The following is a 12,714-nucleotide window of genomic DNA, read 5'->3' as shown; positions in this document are numbered from 1 at the left end:
GCAGAGCGACGTCAGAAGGAATGGAGGCCAATAGCCGCTTTCGGTTTTGACCGGAAGGCTAGGCAGTGGGTCTCTCGAGTGGTGATGACGTCATCAGAGGCTGTTGTCAAGCATGCGTGGCCAGGGGGGCAGCGCCTTGGTGAGAGGAGGGAGCCTAAATAACGGGGAGGGGGAGGTTGCCACCCTCAGAGCGGGAGATGGGGCTGCCAACTTCCAGGTGGAGCCTGGAGATTTCCCGGGATGACAATTCACCTCCAGGCTGTACAGATCAATTCATCAGTTCAGAGGACATGCCTGTTTTGGAGGGTGGGCTTTGTGGTATTATATCCCACCAAGATTTCTCCCCAACCAAATCTCAGCCTCCCCAGGATTCACCCCAGATCTCCAGGAATTTCCCACCCTGGCAGCCCTAGGAGGGCCTGCCTCAGTGTCCTGCCGGGGTCTCCCTCTTCTGGAGCAAGCGAGTGACGCGGCCTCTGCGCCAGCAAAGCGAGGGGACTGCAGGGCTGGAAGACGCTAGCTGAGCCGGTGCCCCACCCAAGCACATCTTATTCCATCTTCTGTTTTCTGCCCCCCGCCCCCACCGCTAGGGTCCCGGACCAGAGTCCCGCTGCAGACCACACAGAGGCAAGCGAGCGCCGGGCACCAGAAGGTAAGCTTGGTTCGGAGCCTTTCCCCACTGGCTGTGGTTCCTGCCCTGCTTGGCCTCTGTGGGAAGGGGGCTGAACTGTGAGGAACCCTGCCAGATCAGGCTACTGGTCCATCAAGGCCAGCATTCTGTTTCAAGCAAGGTCCAACAAACCAGGCATCCTCCGATGTGTCTCCTATCACTGGTATTCGGAGATGGCCTTTAGTCACTGTGGCTAGTAGCCACCGATGGACCTCTCTTCATTAATCTGGTGAATCCTATTTTAAAGCCATCTGTGCTTCTGACCAGAATCCCACAATTCAGTCACTTATTGAGAGGGGAAAGTATTTCATTTTGTCTGTCTTGAATCTATTGCCCATCAACTTCTATGGGTGCTCCTGAGTTCTAGTATTATGGGACAGGGAGAAAAAGTTCTCCTTGTCCACTTGTCACAAAGTAGCCCTGAAGGCCGTGACTACTGTCCTATGTCCAGGTGCCCTGCTTGTACAGGGACAGTGTTCCACAAATAGCTTCTCTTCTTAGGGCCAAGGAGCCAGAGGAGTTCGGCACTGGGTTGCAGAGTTCCAAAAGCAAATATGAGGAGTCATCGAGTGATTCTTCTTCAGCCTCCTCCAAAGGGCTGAGCGGTGGGAATCCAGAATCTGGGAGCAATGGAGCCATCCGCAGGCCGAACTACTGGTTGGAGATGAGAGGGATAAAGCCCACCCAAAACAAGGCTGTGGAGAAGAAAGGTATGGGGCAGGGGCTTCTTGATATTGTAACACTGTGAACTAGAGTTAGAAAGATACTTCATTTATTTCAACAATAGGAACTGGACATATCCAGTTGGGATGTGAATAAGTAGCTTGGACTTGCGTTTAAAATGTCAAGACAGTTTTCAGTTCCTGGGGATCTTTATTAAGTGTACAAAGACTTACATTCACCAAGATGCATTGCATCAAAATAAGTTTTTTTAAAGGACAACTTTAGATTGAAAATACTGTAACACTCTCTCAACCTGTAACTTCCATTATCAAGACCCTTTCAAGGATTTGGAAGAAATGGGATCAAATATAAGATCATGTGCTTGGGTAATAAAATTTTCATTGTAAGTTTATGATCAGTTCTCATTTTATCTTCAAGAGCAGTCTGTTCTGAAGCCGAAATTATCTTCCCCTCTTTTTGAGTGTCAGACCAAGACAGTCATGAAGTTCACTTAGATGATCTTGGGACAGATGCTTTGCCTCAGCCTAGCTTACCTGTAGGGTTGTTAAGGAGGGGAGAATCACAAATGTTGCTCTGAGCAACTTTGAGGAAGCATTTATTTAAAAAATAGATATTGCAAAGGCAGCAAATACTGAATGTTTCTCCAGTGAGCTGGGTCAAACGTGCTACCTAAAGAAACATGTTTATTCTGAGGGGCCTTCCATTCATCAGTTGTTGCTATTATTCTGTAGTCTCTGTGTTTTTTCTTGGGCTGCATATCTGGCATGGGCGGGGAGCTTGCTGCTTGCTTGTATGTGCTGTGTTCTGTGTGCGGATGAGCACAGGTATCTCTTAGCATTATTGGCAGTATGTAGAAGGCCCATTGCTGACTGATCCATAGGTCAGCTTTGGATGTTCACCTCCATGTACTCCATGGAGAAAGAGCTCAGCAGCCATGCCGTCAAGCAAAGATGCCACTGGTTTTGGCACATGTGTTTCCTCCTGCACTCTTAACTTCCTTAGCCTCTATCTTCAGCTGGAGATTCCATGTCCAAGGGGAAGCACCAACTGGAACATGAGGGCACCGAAGAATATGAGTTTTCTGGGAAGAAGCAGAAAGTGTCTGGTAAGTATAGTACTTTTGGATTTCCTTCCCTGATTTGCCATATATTCCTCGTTTCCCTCCTGCTGGAAAACAAATAGAAGCTTCTGTGCTGGCATGTGTCCTTTTGTTGGCAGTCTTCTTCCTACATTTATGCATTTGTATTGTGTCCTGTGAGCTTCCCTGCTGGGAAGGGGCTGTGGCTCAATAGCAGAGCATCTCCTTGGCATAACAGAAGGTCTCAGGTTCAATCCCCGGTGTCTACAGTTAATAGAATATGGTAGTAGTGAGTGATGTGAAAGACCCCTGCATAAAACCCTGGAGAGTTGCTGCCAGTCTGAGTACACAATATTTGACACGGATGGACTAATGACCTGATACAGTATAAGGCAAGCTGTGGGGGGGGGGGGAGAATCTCCATACAGAGGGAGTCCTGGTAGCTATGTCAAACTCTCACACCTGCTTCTATCTGTGCCAGGAAAAGAGCAGCAAGTGGGGAGACAGCCTCATCTCAAGCCCAAAAGCTGCCGTATCAAAAAAGACCCGCCAACATATGCAGCAGGTAAAGCACAGGAGACCAGCTGCTGCACAAGTTTCTTGGTGAGGATGCAAGCTTAAGCTTTGGTCCCCGGTGATGCTCTCTGGCATCCTTTGTGTTCCCAGCCCCAGAAGGTACATAGGTGGAACAAGGATGTAGGGGGACTCACTAGAGCACGTGACTGGGAGAGCTAGTATAATGTGGTAATGGCTAAGAGAAGGAGTCACGATCTAGGAGGTCCCCGGATCAAACTGCACCCTTGCCATCAACTCCTGGGGTGGTCTTAAGCAAGCTACTCAACTCTCAGCCTCAACTGCTTTTTTGTAACTTTGGGATGGTAATACTGGCCTATTATAAGGATTACAACAACAAGAAAAACATGTGTGAGGTACTTGGAACACTAAATGCACTATAGTATAGTATTAGTCCATGCAGGTAGCTGCTTCTCAACTGCTTCTCAAACAAAGCTTCTTTTGTAGAATGTTGTAAGGAGATCCCTTATGTTGGAGCACACATATGCCGCTAAAGCTCTTTGTTAAAACACCTGTGCCCATAACGGTGATGTAAAGTGGAGAGTTCATATGGATTATTTGCAGAGTATGCTGAAAAACTGGATCCTCTTGTTCTCTGGCAGGCAGTCCAGAGGAGCGGTGGCACTTGGAGATTCTGGATAAGGGCCGTGTCACCTGCCCAACCTGCAGAGCTGTAGTAAGGAAAACAGTCGAAGGACTGAAAAAGCATATGACCAACTGCCAGCAAGTGAGTAAATGGAAAGCCAGCTTCCTCCAGGCTGTTTTCATCTAAGCCAAGGCAACAGAGCTGAGCTTCTGGGGGAGGCTTAATTTGCCATTGCGTTTCTGCAGCCATATGGGATTGTTTCCTATCATCTTGTCCTACAGAAGATGAAATAATTCACGTCAGGCTGTTTATATTGACTGTACAGAAAAACGCAGGCTTTCTTCTTGGCATTTTGGCATAGTTTGGACACAACACCTTAACATTTTTAGCTGTCTCCCATTTTGTGAGGAACAAACAAGACAGTTTCCAAAACATTTTGTTTGTGTGAAAGCATGGTGGGGAGCGGAGAGAGAGTGACTGAGTGGCTAAAAAGGGAATGGTCCATTTCCCAAAGGGTCTTTAGGATCTGTGCTAATGTGTCTTGTCATTCCTAGGAGGTGTTCACATGCCACCACTGTGGGAAACAGCTGCGGTCTCTGGCAGGAATGAAGTACCACATCATGGCAGACCATAATAGCCTGGTAATTATATATCTTCTAGGCTGGAAAAACTGCTGACCCTGTATCCCTTATGAACTTGCTCTGTTGTCCCAGCAAGCGATGGGACAGGCCTGCCCACTCTGCTTAGGGACCTTTGACTAACCTGTGGTTTGAAATCTGCTGCGTTGCCTCCTAATGCCCTGCAAGTGGGATGCAGAAAGCTATTGATTACTGTTGTGCCCCCGGATGCTTCACTGCCAGTTGGAAAACTGAAAGGGCCTTGAAATGAAAGTCCTGTGTGAAGGACATAAATTCACAGTCAGCTTTCTGTCTCCCATCATCTGTCATAATGAGGGTACCGAGTTGCTTCTTAGCTCCTGAGCATGTCCTCCTCCCAGGGTGGTGCTGTGGTGTGGAGCAGTTCCTTGGATGCGATAGCTGGAGGATCACCCTTTTCCTTCCCTACTTGCCTGTAGGCTGTGGCGAAGGCTGGGGGCCAGATGGATGAGCAGAGCGAGAGGGATCGCCTGCGGAAAGTGCTGAAGCGAATGGGGAAGCTCAAGTGCACGAGAGAGGTGAGCAGGAGGGAGCATGGAGGGGCTGCTTTTGCATGCTCTGGTGGCTGAGGGTTACCTAGGTGGAGGTGTGTGCATCTGTGCTGAGGCCGGCAACAGACTGCTTTCTCTGTTTGATGGGGAGAGGGAGGAGTGTCTGGCTCCCACCGTTTAGGTTCCATCCCAGCTCTGTGCACCTTGGCACAGAGTGTGGCCCCCTTGCTTTCCTGGACTGTTGACAAGTTTCAGATGGGCAAGAACTGCACAGGCTCTTTCTATCATCGGAACCCATTAGCTCTCCGCCCAGTGGTGCTGCATGCTTTTGCCTCCCTCGCCAGGGCTGCGCAGGCAGCTTCACCAGCATCATGGGTTACCTCTACCATGCCCAGAAGTGTGGGAAGGCAGCTGCCGAACTGGAGAAGCTGGCTCTCAAGTGCCACCATTGCAGCAAAGGTTATAAGTCTAAGGCTGGCATCCTTTACCACTTGAAGTCTGAACACGGACCGGTGAGTTGCTGCTGTAATGATGGAGGGGATTGGCCAGGAAACAGGCATGCCGTGTGGACATCCTTCTCTTTCCCATTCCAAAAAGCAAGTCCTCTATCGGGGGAACAAGCTGTTACCATTGGCAGGGTTGTAGAGTGAGCACGCTGGGGGGGGGGGGGAGCTCAGCTATGCCACCAGAGGAGAGTGCTTTTGTCCGCCACCTTGGCGAGGAAGGTCTGAGACAGTTGCTGCAGACCAGCAGCCTGCCCTGGCCAAGTGTCCATTCGGGGTTTTGCTCCCTTTCTCATTCCACTGGCTTCTTGTGCAAGTCACATGAAAGGATTAGTGTGGCAAGAATAAGCAGAATTGTGACTATGGCATCTTGGTCCTTTTTGCCAGGTGACTTTTCTCTGTGAAGAAGGCAGGCCCAGTCGCCAGAAGGAAGTGGATACAGAGCCAAATGGTGGAGGCAGAGTGCAAAGGAAATCGGCAAAGGTGGCTGCGTATTACTTGCATGAGCTTGCCAATGAGGAGCTGGTCAAGGAATGGCCAAAGAGGAAAGTCCTGCAGGATCTTGTTCCTGATGACCGGAAGGTGCGAGAATGGATTGGTTGGCACTTTCTGGCTTTTTGATCTTCACTGATGTTCTGCACCTGTGTACTTTTATCTGGAATATAGATCTGGTATCATATGTTTAATTCTAAAGTGGCCCCAATGCATGTTGAAGCTTATATCTATTGGGGGCACTTCAGAACAAACTAGAGGCTTCTACAACTTTGGAGAATCCCTAGGGTTGCAGCAAAATCCTAAAAGTTAGAAACATACAGTGGAGGGTTCACCCCCCTCCCCCAATACCAACACTGTATGTTGTGTGCAGACATGACTTGCTGTTGCACCCAAAAAAGCAAGGCCCAGCAGGCATCAGCATGTTCCTGCGGTCCCAGCTGGAAGAGAGCACAGCTGGGCCGGGGGAAGTGCCAGGACACCAGCAGGTCAGTGGGACACCCTCCATCCCTCTGGAACAGAGGGAGGATGCTAGAGGGCAGAGAAGGGCATCATTGCTACCTGCCAGGCCAGGCCTTCGCTGCCCACTGGGCCAGTCCCATCAGGCCAGGACCTTGTTGCACCCGGCCAGCACCGCTTCATGGTTATTGTTACTCAGAATTGAGACTCTTGGTGTTGTTGGTTGATGGGTTCTGTGTTGACATGATTGCTGCTTCCTTGACTTGGTGTGAAGCATCTCTGGCAGCAATGGAGAGGCTCTTTTCAGAGACAGCACAATAGTGTTAGATGGGGCTGTCTGCCTAGAATGGTGTTTGCAGGTGTCACAAGGACCTTCCAATTACTGTTATTCATGCTGTCTTCTGGATTTACTCTCTCCTTGTTTCTCAGCTGAAGTACACTCGGCCAGGGCTGCCCACTGTTAGCCAGGAGGTTCTGTGCAAGTGGAAATCAGAGATAAAGATGTACCGACGCATCCACTGTCCCAACCAGGTAACTGTGGAAAGCCATGCTTGGTTAGGCAACACACAATGAAGCTGTCAGATGGCTTGTTGGGATGTTTAATTTTCAGTCAGGGCCATCTGTTCCCCTTCCAATGACACCATAGCTGTCAATTTCCTGCATCCGTATTGTATGAGGAGGAGAGTGCCAGGACTGAAGTGCCCAAAATGCACCACGTGATCTTCCTCCAAATTCTGTTTCCAGCTTAACATCCTGAAAGAATAACTCCAGTCTTCAGCTTCAACTGTTGCTGCTATTGGCAGAGGCCTGCCGCCTTCCTTATAGCTTCTAGCAATTTGGCAACCCCCTTTGCCTGCAGCCACTGGCCCAGGGATCTGTTGGCCTTGGGCATGTCAGGGTAGTGACTGATCTCCCTGCTGCATTTTTCTTGTTCCTTTCCAGGGTTGTGAGTGTGTCTACAGCAGCATCTCAGGACTCAAGTCCCACCTGGGGAGTTGCACCCTGGTACGTGGGCCAATGTTTTCTTTTAGGGTTGGACTCAGTTCTGCATGCTCTGTGTCTGGGGCCTTCTGTAGTCAGCCAGCTCCGAGGAGACACTCCCTCTCCTCCTCCTCCCTCCACCACTGACAGAGCCACTGACCTAACTTGAGAAGCAGCCCAGGGTGGACCCAAAGCTGGCTCTTGCCTCCTTTCTTAGCTTAGGGTCATTGTTGGAAATGTTTTGAAAATGAATCTTTCCCTACCAAACTTTAGGGTGAATTTGTGGCTGGCAAGTACAAGTGTCTGTTGTGTGAGAAGGAATTTGTGTCTGAGAGTGGAGTCAAATACCACATTAACACGGTGCATGCAGAGGTGAGATATGTGCGGCGCAGGGGAGTAGACCTTCCCTTGGCTCTTATTCACACATCCCTCCTCTTTGGGGTGAGCACGTGAAGCCACTGTGTATCAGGTATGGCTATCGGTCAGTTCGGATATCAGTTCTGACTACTGGGGCTGTCCAGGATTGGAGCAGACCGAAGTCTCTCCCATCACTTGCTGCCTCAGATTCCTTCATCAATGCTGCCAGGGATGGAACCTAGGCATTTCTGTCTGCAAAACGTGCTCTGTTCTCTGAGGGAGGACTTCACTGTAGTTGTGTAGATAATGCCTGCCGTACAGTGCCCCATTCCCACACACATGAACAACACCATCCTGTGTTGCGTGTCTTCCTTTCAGGACTGGTTTGACGTTAACACAAATACTACCAAGAGCTTTGAGAAGCTGATGAAGCTACAGCAGAAAGGAGCGGAACAGAAGAGGCAGCGCAAGAAACATCTCTCAAGCCGCAGCCGTAAGAGGAGGCTTAGGACTGTCTCTCCCAAGAAGTCCCCCAGGTCAGGCACAGAGCAGAACCAGCTGAGAGGGAAGGCAGGCCGCTCTCATCTGGCAGACAGTGAAAGCAGGAGCAGCGAAGAAGATGATGCCAGCCACCCTCTGAAACTCAGTCACAAAAAGGGAAGGAAATAATCACCAGCAGCAGCCCTCAGGGGGAATTAGCAGAGTAGGTTGCATCGTGTAGGTCAAGTAGGGGAGAGCAGGGCATCAGGAAAGGGGAGCCAGGAAGTGGCTATACATTTTTTATTTCCTGGATCACATTTGGCTCCATTAATTAGTTGTGTAAGAGGCTCATGCTGCAGTCCTCTGGACAGTTAGAAGGGCATAAGCCCCACTGAGCTTCATGGGATTTACTTCTAAGTCAACGTGCACACCTTTGATCTTTCTCTCCCCCCCCCCCCCGAAAGAATTCTGGCTGCTGGTTCATTTTGCCAGCTGCTTGAACAGTCTTAAGGGGTGGAATTTCCTTCTGTGGCTTCTCTGTGACTGCGAGACTTTGTAGCTGTTGGCTTCTTAGTTGTATAAAATGCCTCTTTTTCTGGTACTGGATCACCGGGATAGGGTGGGAGGGGTGGGGAGGAGAAATTAGAACCTTTGCTATTTTCTGGGTGTCAGTTTGGATTTGGCACTCATGGAATAAGGAAGGGGAGGATGAGAGGGTGCAAAGGAGAGATACAGGGTCATCAGAATTGTGTTCTTCAAGCAAACGCAGGAGCAAGGCCTGTCAATGGCAGTAAACCTCTGAAACCCCAGGGCTAGGAGGCAATATCAGAGAAGTCCTTATTCTCTGTGTGCCCTTCATTGGCCTCCCAGGGCAACTGGTCGGCTGCTGTGTGAAACAGGATGTTGATTGAGATAGATCACTGCTGGATCCAGCAGGGCTCTTCTTCCACTCTTATGCCAAAGGACATTACCGGGGATGGGGCAGCCGCATTGCATGCTGGGCCCTGTTGCAAAGTACCGAGCGGCACGAAGAGACTGGACGATTCTACCTTTGTAGGCAACAAATGGTTGCCAATCTGTCTTGTTTTCTTGCTGGTCTTGTGAGGCGTCTCAGCTGAAATGACAATATTAAGTCATATTGGGGCAGCATGTCTTTGTTCACACATGGGAGTATTCATGGTACTCATTGCCACAAACTTGGTTCACGGGCTGCGAATTAGAGAGTTTTGAAATGGCATTGAAATTTCCAAAAGCTAGTCTAGGAGTGGCTGTGATCCCTGACAGCTGAATGTAACGTCCTTTTCAGAGGCAGGGGTGACACTCTCCTATCACAATGCCTTTAGGAGCTTTCCTAGGGCCATCTGGATGGCTGTTGCTCAAGAGTGGGTTTTGTTTGTTAAAAGCATAATACAGTCATAATATTTAATACATTCTAAGTATACAAATTTAGATAGTATCTTTTTAACAAATCAATAAAAGATTTCCAGAACAGCAAAAAAGGTCTCTGTTTTCCCCTCCTCCATGCAATTTCTCACCTGAATATTCTGTCGATTTCTGCCACATCCTAGATCTTAATAAACCATTCTTTAAGTGATAGTCTTTTTGAAGAGCACCATTTAGTTGCCGTAAGAATTTTGGTTGCAGTAAATATTTTCTGTAGAAGCTCATAATTGTTATTAACATGTTCTTTAAGATATCTAAGCATCTCTTCCAGTGGGCCAAAAGGTACTGAATGACTAATTACAGTGTATATAATACCTTTCCTCCACAAAATCATTTCAAGATGTTATTGACATATATGTATAAAAATTGCATTTCCTTGGTGATATTCTTTAATATTCATACAAGGAGATAAAGTAGTATAATAAATCGCCAAGCTGAGCCAGAAAGTATAACATTTAACAGACTCATTTGTCCTGAAATTAACTCATTTAGATAAATTCATCTGATAAATTCTAGACAGAACATCTTTCCAGTTTTTTGCATTAAAAAAATTAAAACTGCTGGTTGCCCTGTTGGGAGAATGTCCATGTATTGATGGGCTGTGTATAAATAGCAGCTCCCCAGGGCTGTTCCAGGAGGGAAGGCAGCATGGTACAGCCTGATCTTCTCAGATCTCAGAAGCTAAGCAGGGTCAGTACTTGGATGGGCGACTACCAGGGAAGACTGCAGAGGAAGGAACTGGCAAACTACTCTGCTTCTCACTTGCCTTGAAAGTCTCTTGTAGGGGTCAGCATAAGTCAGTCGTGACTTGACTGCCCATATACACAAACACAGGGCTATTTCAGGTTGGGAAAATACCTTGGGTGATGAGAAAGCCTTAAGTCTTCTCTCCGTGTGTGCTATGGTCCCTGTTTGAACTGGGCCTCACCATGCCTGGAAACTCCCAGTACACATCTGATATGACTTGGGGTAGGATGGACACACCAGTTAGGTGTGTTTAGGTTCTTTTCTGTGCCTTTTCCAGCTTTGTACTGTTATTTTTGAGAACAGGCAGCCACAATGTTGTGCAGCTTTTAAAAAAGTGTTTCCCAATGAAGGTTCCGTGGAACCTAGAGTTCCATGAGAAATTGTGGAATACATTAAAAAAAGTAAACCTTTTATTGGCTTTGGCTGTAAACTGTATTTTGTTATTTAAGTAAACTTTATTTTGAGTCAATATTTTGAATTCAATATTTTGATATTGAAAAAATATTAGATAATACAAAACAGACAGGAAAAATGCTTCACTTTTTTCTTATATTAGCTGATACACACATAGCAGGTCTTTATAAATACATTTTCTTGGAAATGGAAAAAAGTTTGGGCAACACTGTTTTAAAAGGTGGCTCCCCCATAGATTAATATTGCAATGTAACAATCCATTTTATTTTCAGTTCTTTATCATTCCCTGTGTGCAGCACGACTCCAAAGGGCATGGTAGGAGAGAGACACGGTAAGGACCATCACTGCTGTAAATATTGATGGACCATAGAGTCACTCCTATTGCTACAAGTATGGTCCTACTGGGTTAGTTCCTATGTTGTTTAATGCATCAGTCATAGATACGCTCCATTTCAGCATTCCTTCACCTCTGTATTAGATTTCTGCTGGTTTTTAACTCTGCAAATTTGCATGTATATACCCATTACATGTTTATTGAAATGTCTTTGATATTGACTGTACTGACTCACACTGTGTAATCTGCCTTGAATCTCAGTGAGAATGAAGGACAATAAATAAATAAATATCCTTGCAGCAGAAGAGGAGGTTGGAATAATCTCTCCCTCTTCCCTCAGCCCTATAAAAGTGCAGAGGATTGTGCGTTTGTCATACCCTCCTTCCCCCTCCTTCCCTTCCTGAGGATCTCTCCCAGCAGTAAGATACCATAGAACTGTCACAGACTTACTGCTCCTCTTGCATTCTGTGGCCTTTTGAACCCCATGGTGACCATTTCCTTTCCTCTGCATCTACACGTCAATATTCTGTTGATCATTACTGATTTTAGTAATGATCAATAGAATATCAATTTAGTAGAACATAAATCAATAGAATATAAATTTAGTAATTTATATACTTCCCTTTAGGACTTAATGCCCACTCAGAGCAGTTTACAAAGTATATTGTTATCCCCACAACAATTACCCTGTGAGGTGGGTGCGGTTGAGAGAGCTCCAGAGAGCCGTGACTGACCCAAGGTCACCCAGCTGGCTCCAAGTGGGGGAGTGGGGAATCAAACCCGGTTCTCCAGATTAGAGTCATGCCACTCTTAACTACTACACCAAACTGTTATCCATTCTAATTCAGCTCTTTTAATTTGGTGCTATTTGTTATAAATTACATTTTAATTATGGTTGGCAGTTGCCTCATTCACAGGTTTGTAAAGAGGTGGGGAATGAATATATGAAAGAAATCTGCCAACTGAGGGTCCCTCTTACTGTATCTGATGAAGTAGGCTCTAGTCTTTGAAACATACTGCCTATCTACTCTGCCTTTGTCCAATGGGGACCCAAAGTGGCTTATACTCTCCATTTTATCCTCATAACAACCCTGGAAGGTTGGTTAGGCTGACAGTGTATGATGGCCCAAGGTAACCCAGTGAGCTTCCCTAGCAGAAAGGGGATTCAAACCTGGGTCTCCCAGATCCTAGACCAACATTCTAATCACGACACCATGCTGGCATTTGTGTTTGATCTTACATTTCTGATGCGAATGTGGAAGCACTGCCGATAGGGAGGTGGTCACCTTCACAGTCAGTAAGCACAGCCAGCTTTGCTGCTTTCCAGATGTTTCTATACTTGTGAGAGTAGTGTTGGTGATCTCCTGAAAAGACTTCTCTGCTCACACTGTTGAAGCCCTGTGCTGACCTCACAATTGGTTGGGATGGCAACAAATAAATAGAACCCTTGCACCGATATGGGGGGGGGGATTTGCATTTTCCTGCACTCGAGAAGGACTCACCCTGTGCCAGTCTTAAAGCCAGGTAGTCAATCCCCTGTCCTTACTTGCTCCGAGCTGGATTGCTTGGGGGGAATCAGATGATAATTCTGGAGCTTCTATGTGGGTACCAAGTGCCCTGTAGTGCCTTTTGAAGGTAAACCTGTGCACATCCAGAGAGAGACATTCTCTTTACAGCCCTTGAAATAAGGGAAGCTGCTTGGCATTTTCCTGCACCTGGAGGAGGACTCGCACTAGGCTGATCTTAAAGCCAAGTAGCAGGCGGAT

At 47.2% G+C, this 12,714-nt stretch overlaps 1 protein-coding gene across 3 annotated transcripts; it reads left to right on the top strand.

Annotated features, from left to right (window-relative positions):
- The first annotated feature begins 11 nt into the window (after positions 1-11).
- Positions 12-11,239, top strand: ZNF512 (zinc finger protein 512). 3 transcript variants are annotated; one of them, XM_054989487.1, is made up of 14 exons: positions 12-139; positions 591-652; positions 1,172-1,380; positions 2,370-2,459; positions 2,914-2,997; positions 3,608-3,732; positions 4,146-4,232; positions 4,667-4,765; positions 5,083-5,250; positions 5,629-5,823; positions 6,622-6,723; positions 7,135-7,197; positions 7,447-7,545; positions 7,909-11,239. In XM_054989487.1, the coding sequence occupies exons 1-14, from the start codon at positions 113-115 to the stop codon at positions 8,197-8,199; spliced, it is 1,701 nt and encodes a 566-aa protein (XP_054845462.1). In that variant the 5' UTR covers positions 12-112; the 3' UTR covers positions 8,200-11,239. The 3 variants fall into 3 exon arrangements, with proteins under 3 accessions (XP_054845462.1, XP_054845471.1, XP_054845479.1); XM_054989496.1 differs by lacking the exon at positions 2,914-2,997; XM_054989504.1 differs by lacking the exons at positions 12-139; positions 591-652 and having other exon boundaries at positions 1,251-1,380; positions 2,357-2,459.
- Positions 11,240-12,714: the final 1,475 nt, after the last annotated feature.

This window comes from Eublepharis macularius, chromosome 1 (assembly GCF_028583425.1).
Source record: "Eublepharis macularius isolate TG4126 chromosome 1, MPM_Emac_v1.0, whole genome shotgun sequence".
NCBI classification, from domain to species: Eukaryota; Metazoa; Chordata; class Lepidosauria; order Squamata; family Eublepharidae; genus Eublepharis; species Eublepharis macularius.
This window is presented reverse-complemented; position numbering and strand designations above follow the sequence as displayed.

Coding starts and splice junctions, on each gene's coding strand:
- ZNF512 (XM_054989487.1), top strand. CDS start 113: ATGCGTGGCCAGGGGGGCAGCGCCTTG. Junction 1,381..2,369: donor CAAGGCTGTGGAGAAGAAAG/GTATGGGGCAGG, acceptor CTCTATCTTCAG/CTGGAGATTCCATGTCCAAG. Junction 2,460..2,913: donor GAAGAAGCAGAAAGTGTCTG/GTAAGTATAGTA, acceptor TATCTGTGCCAG/GAAAAGAGCAGCAAGTGGGG.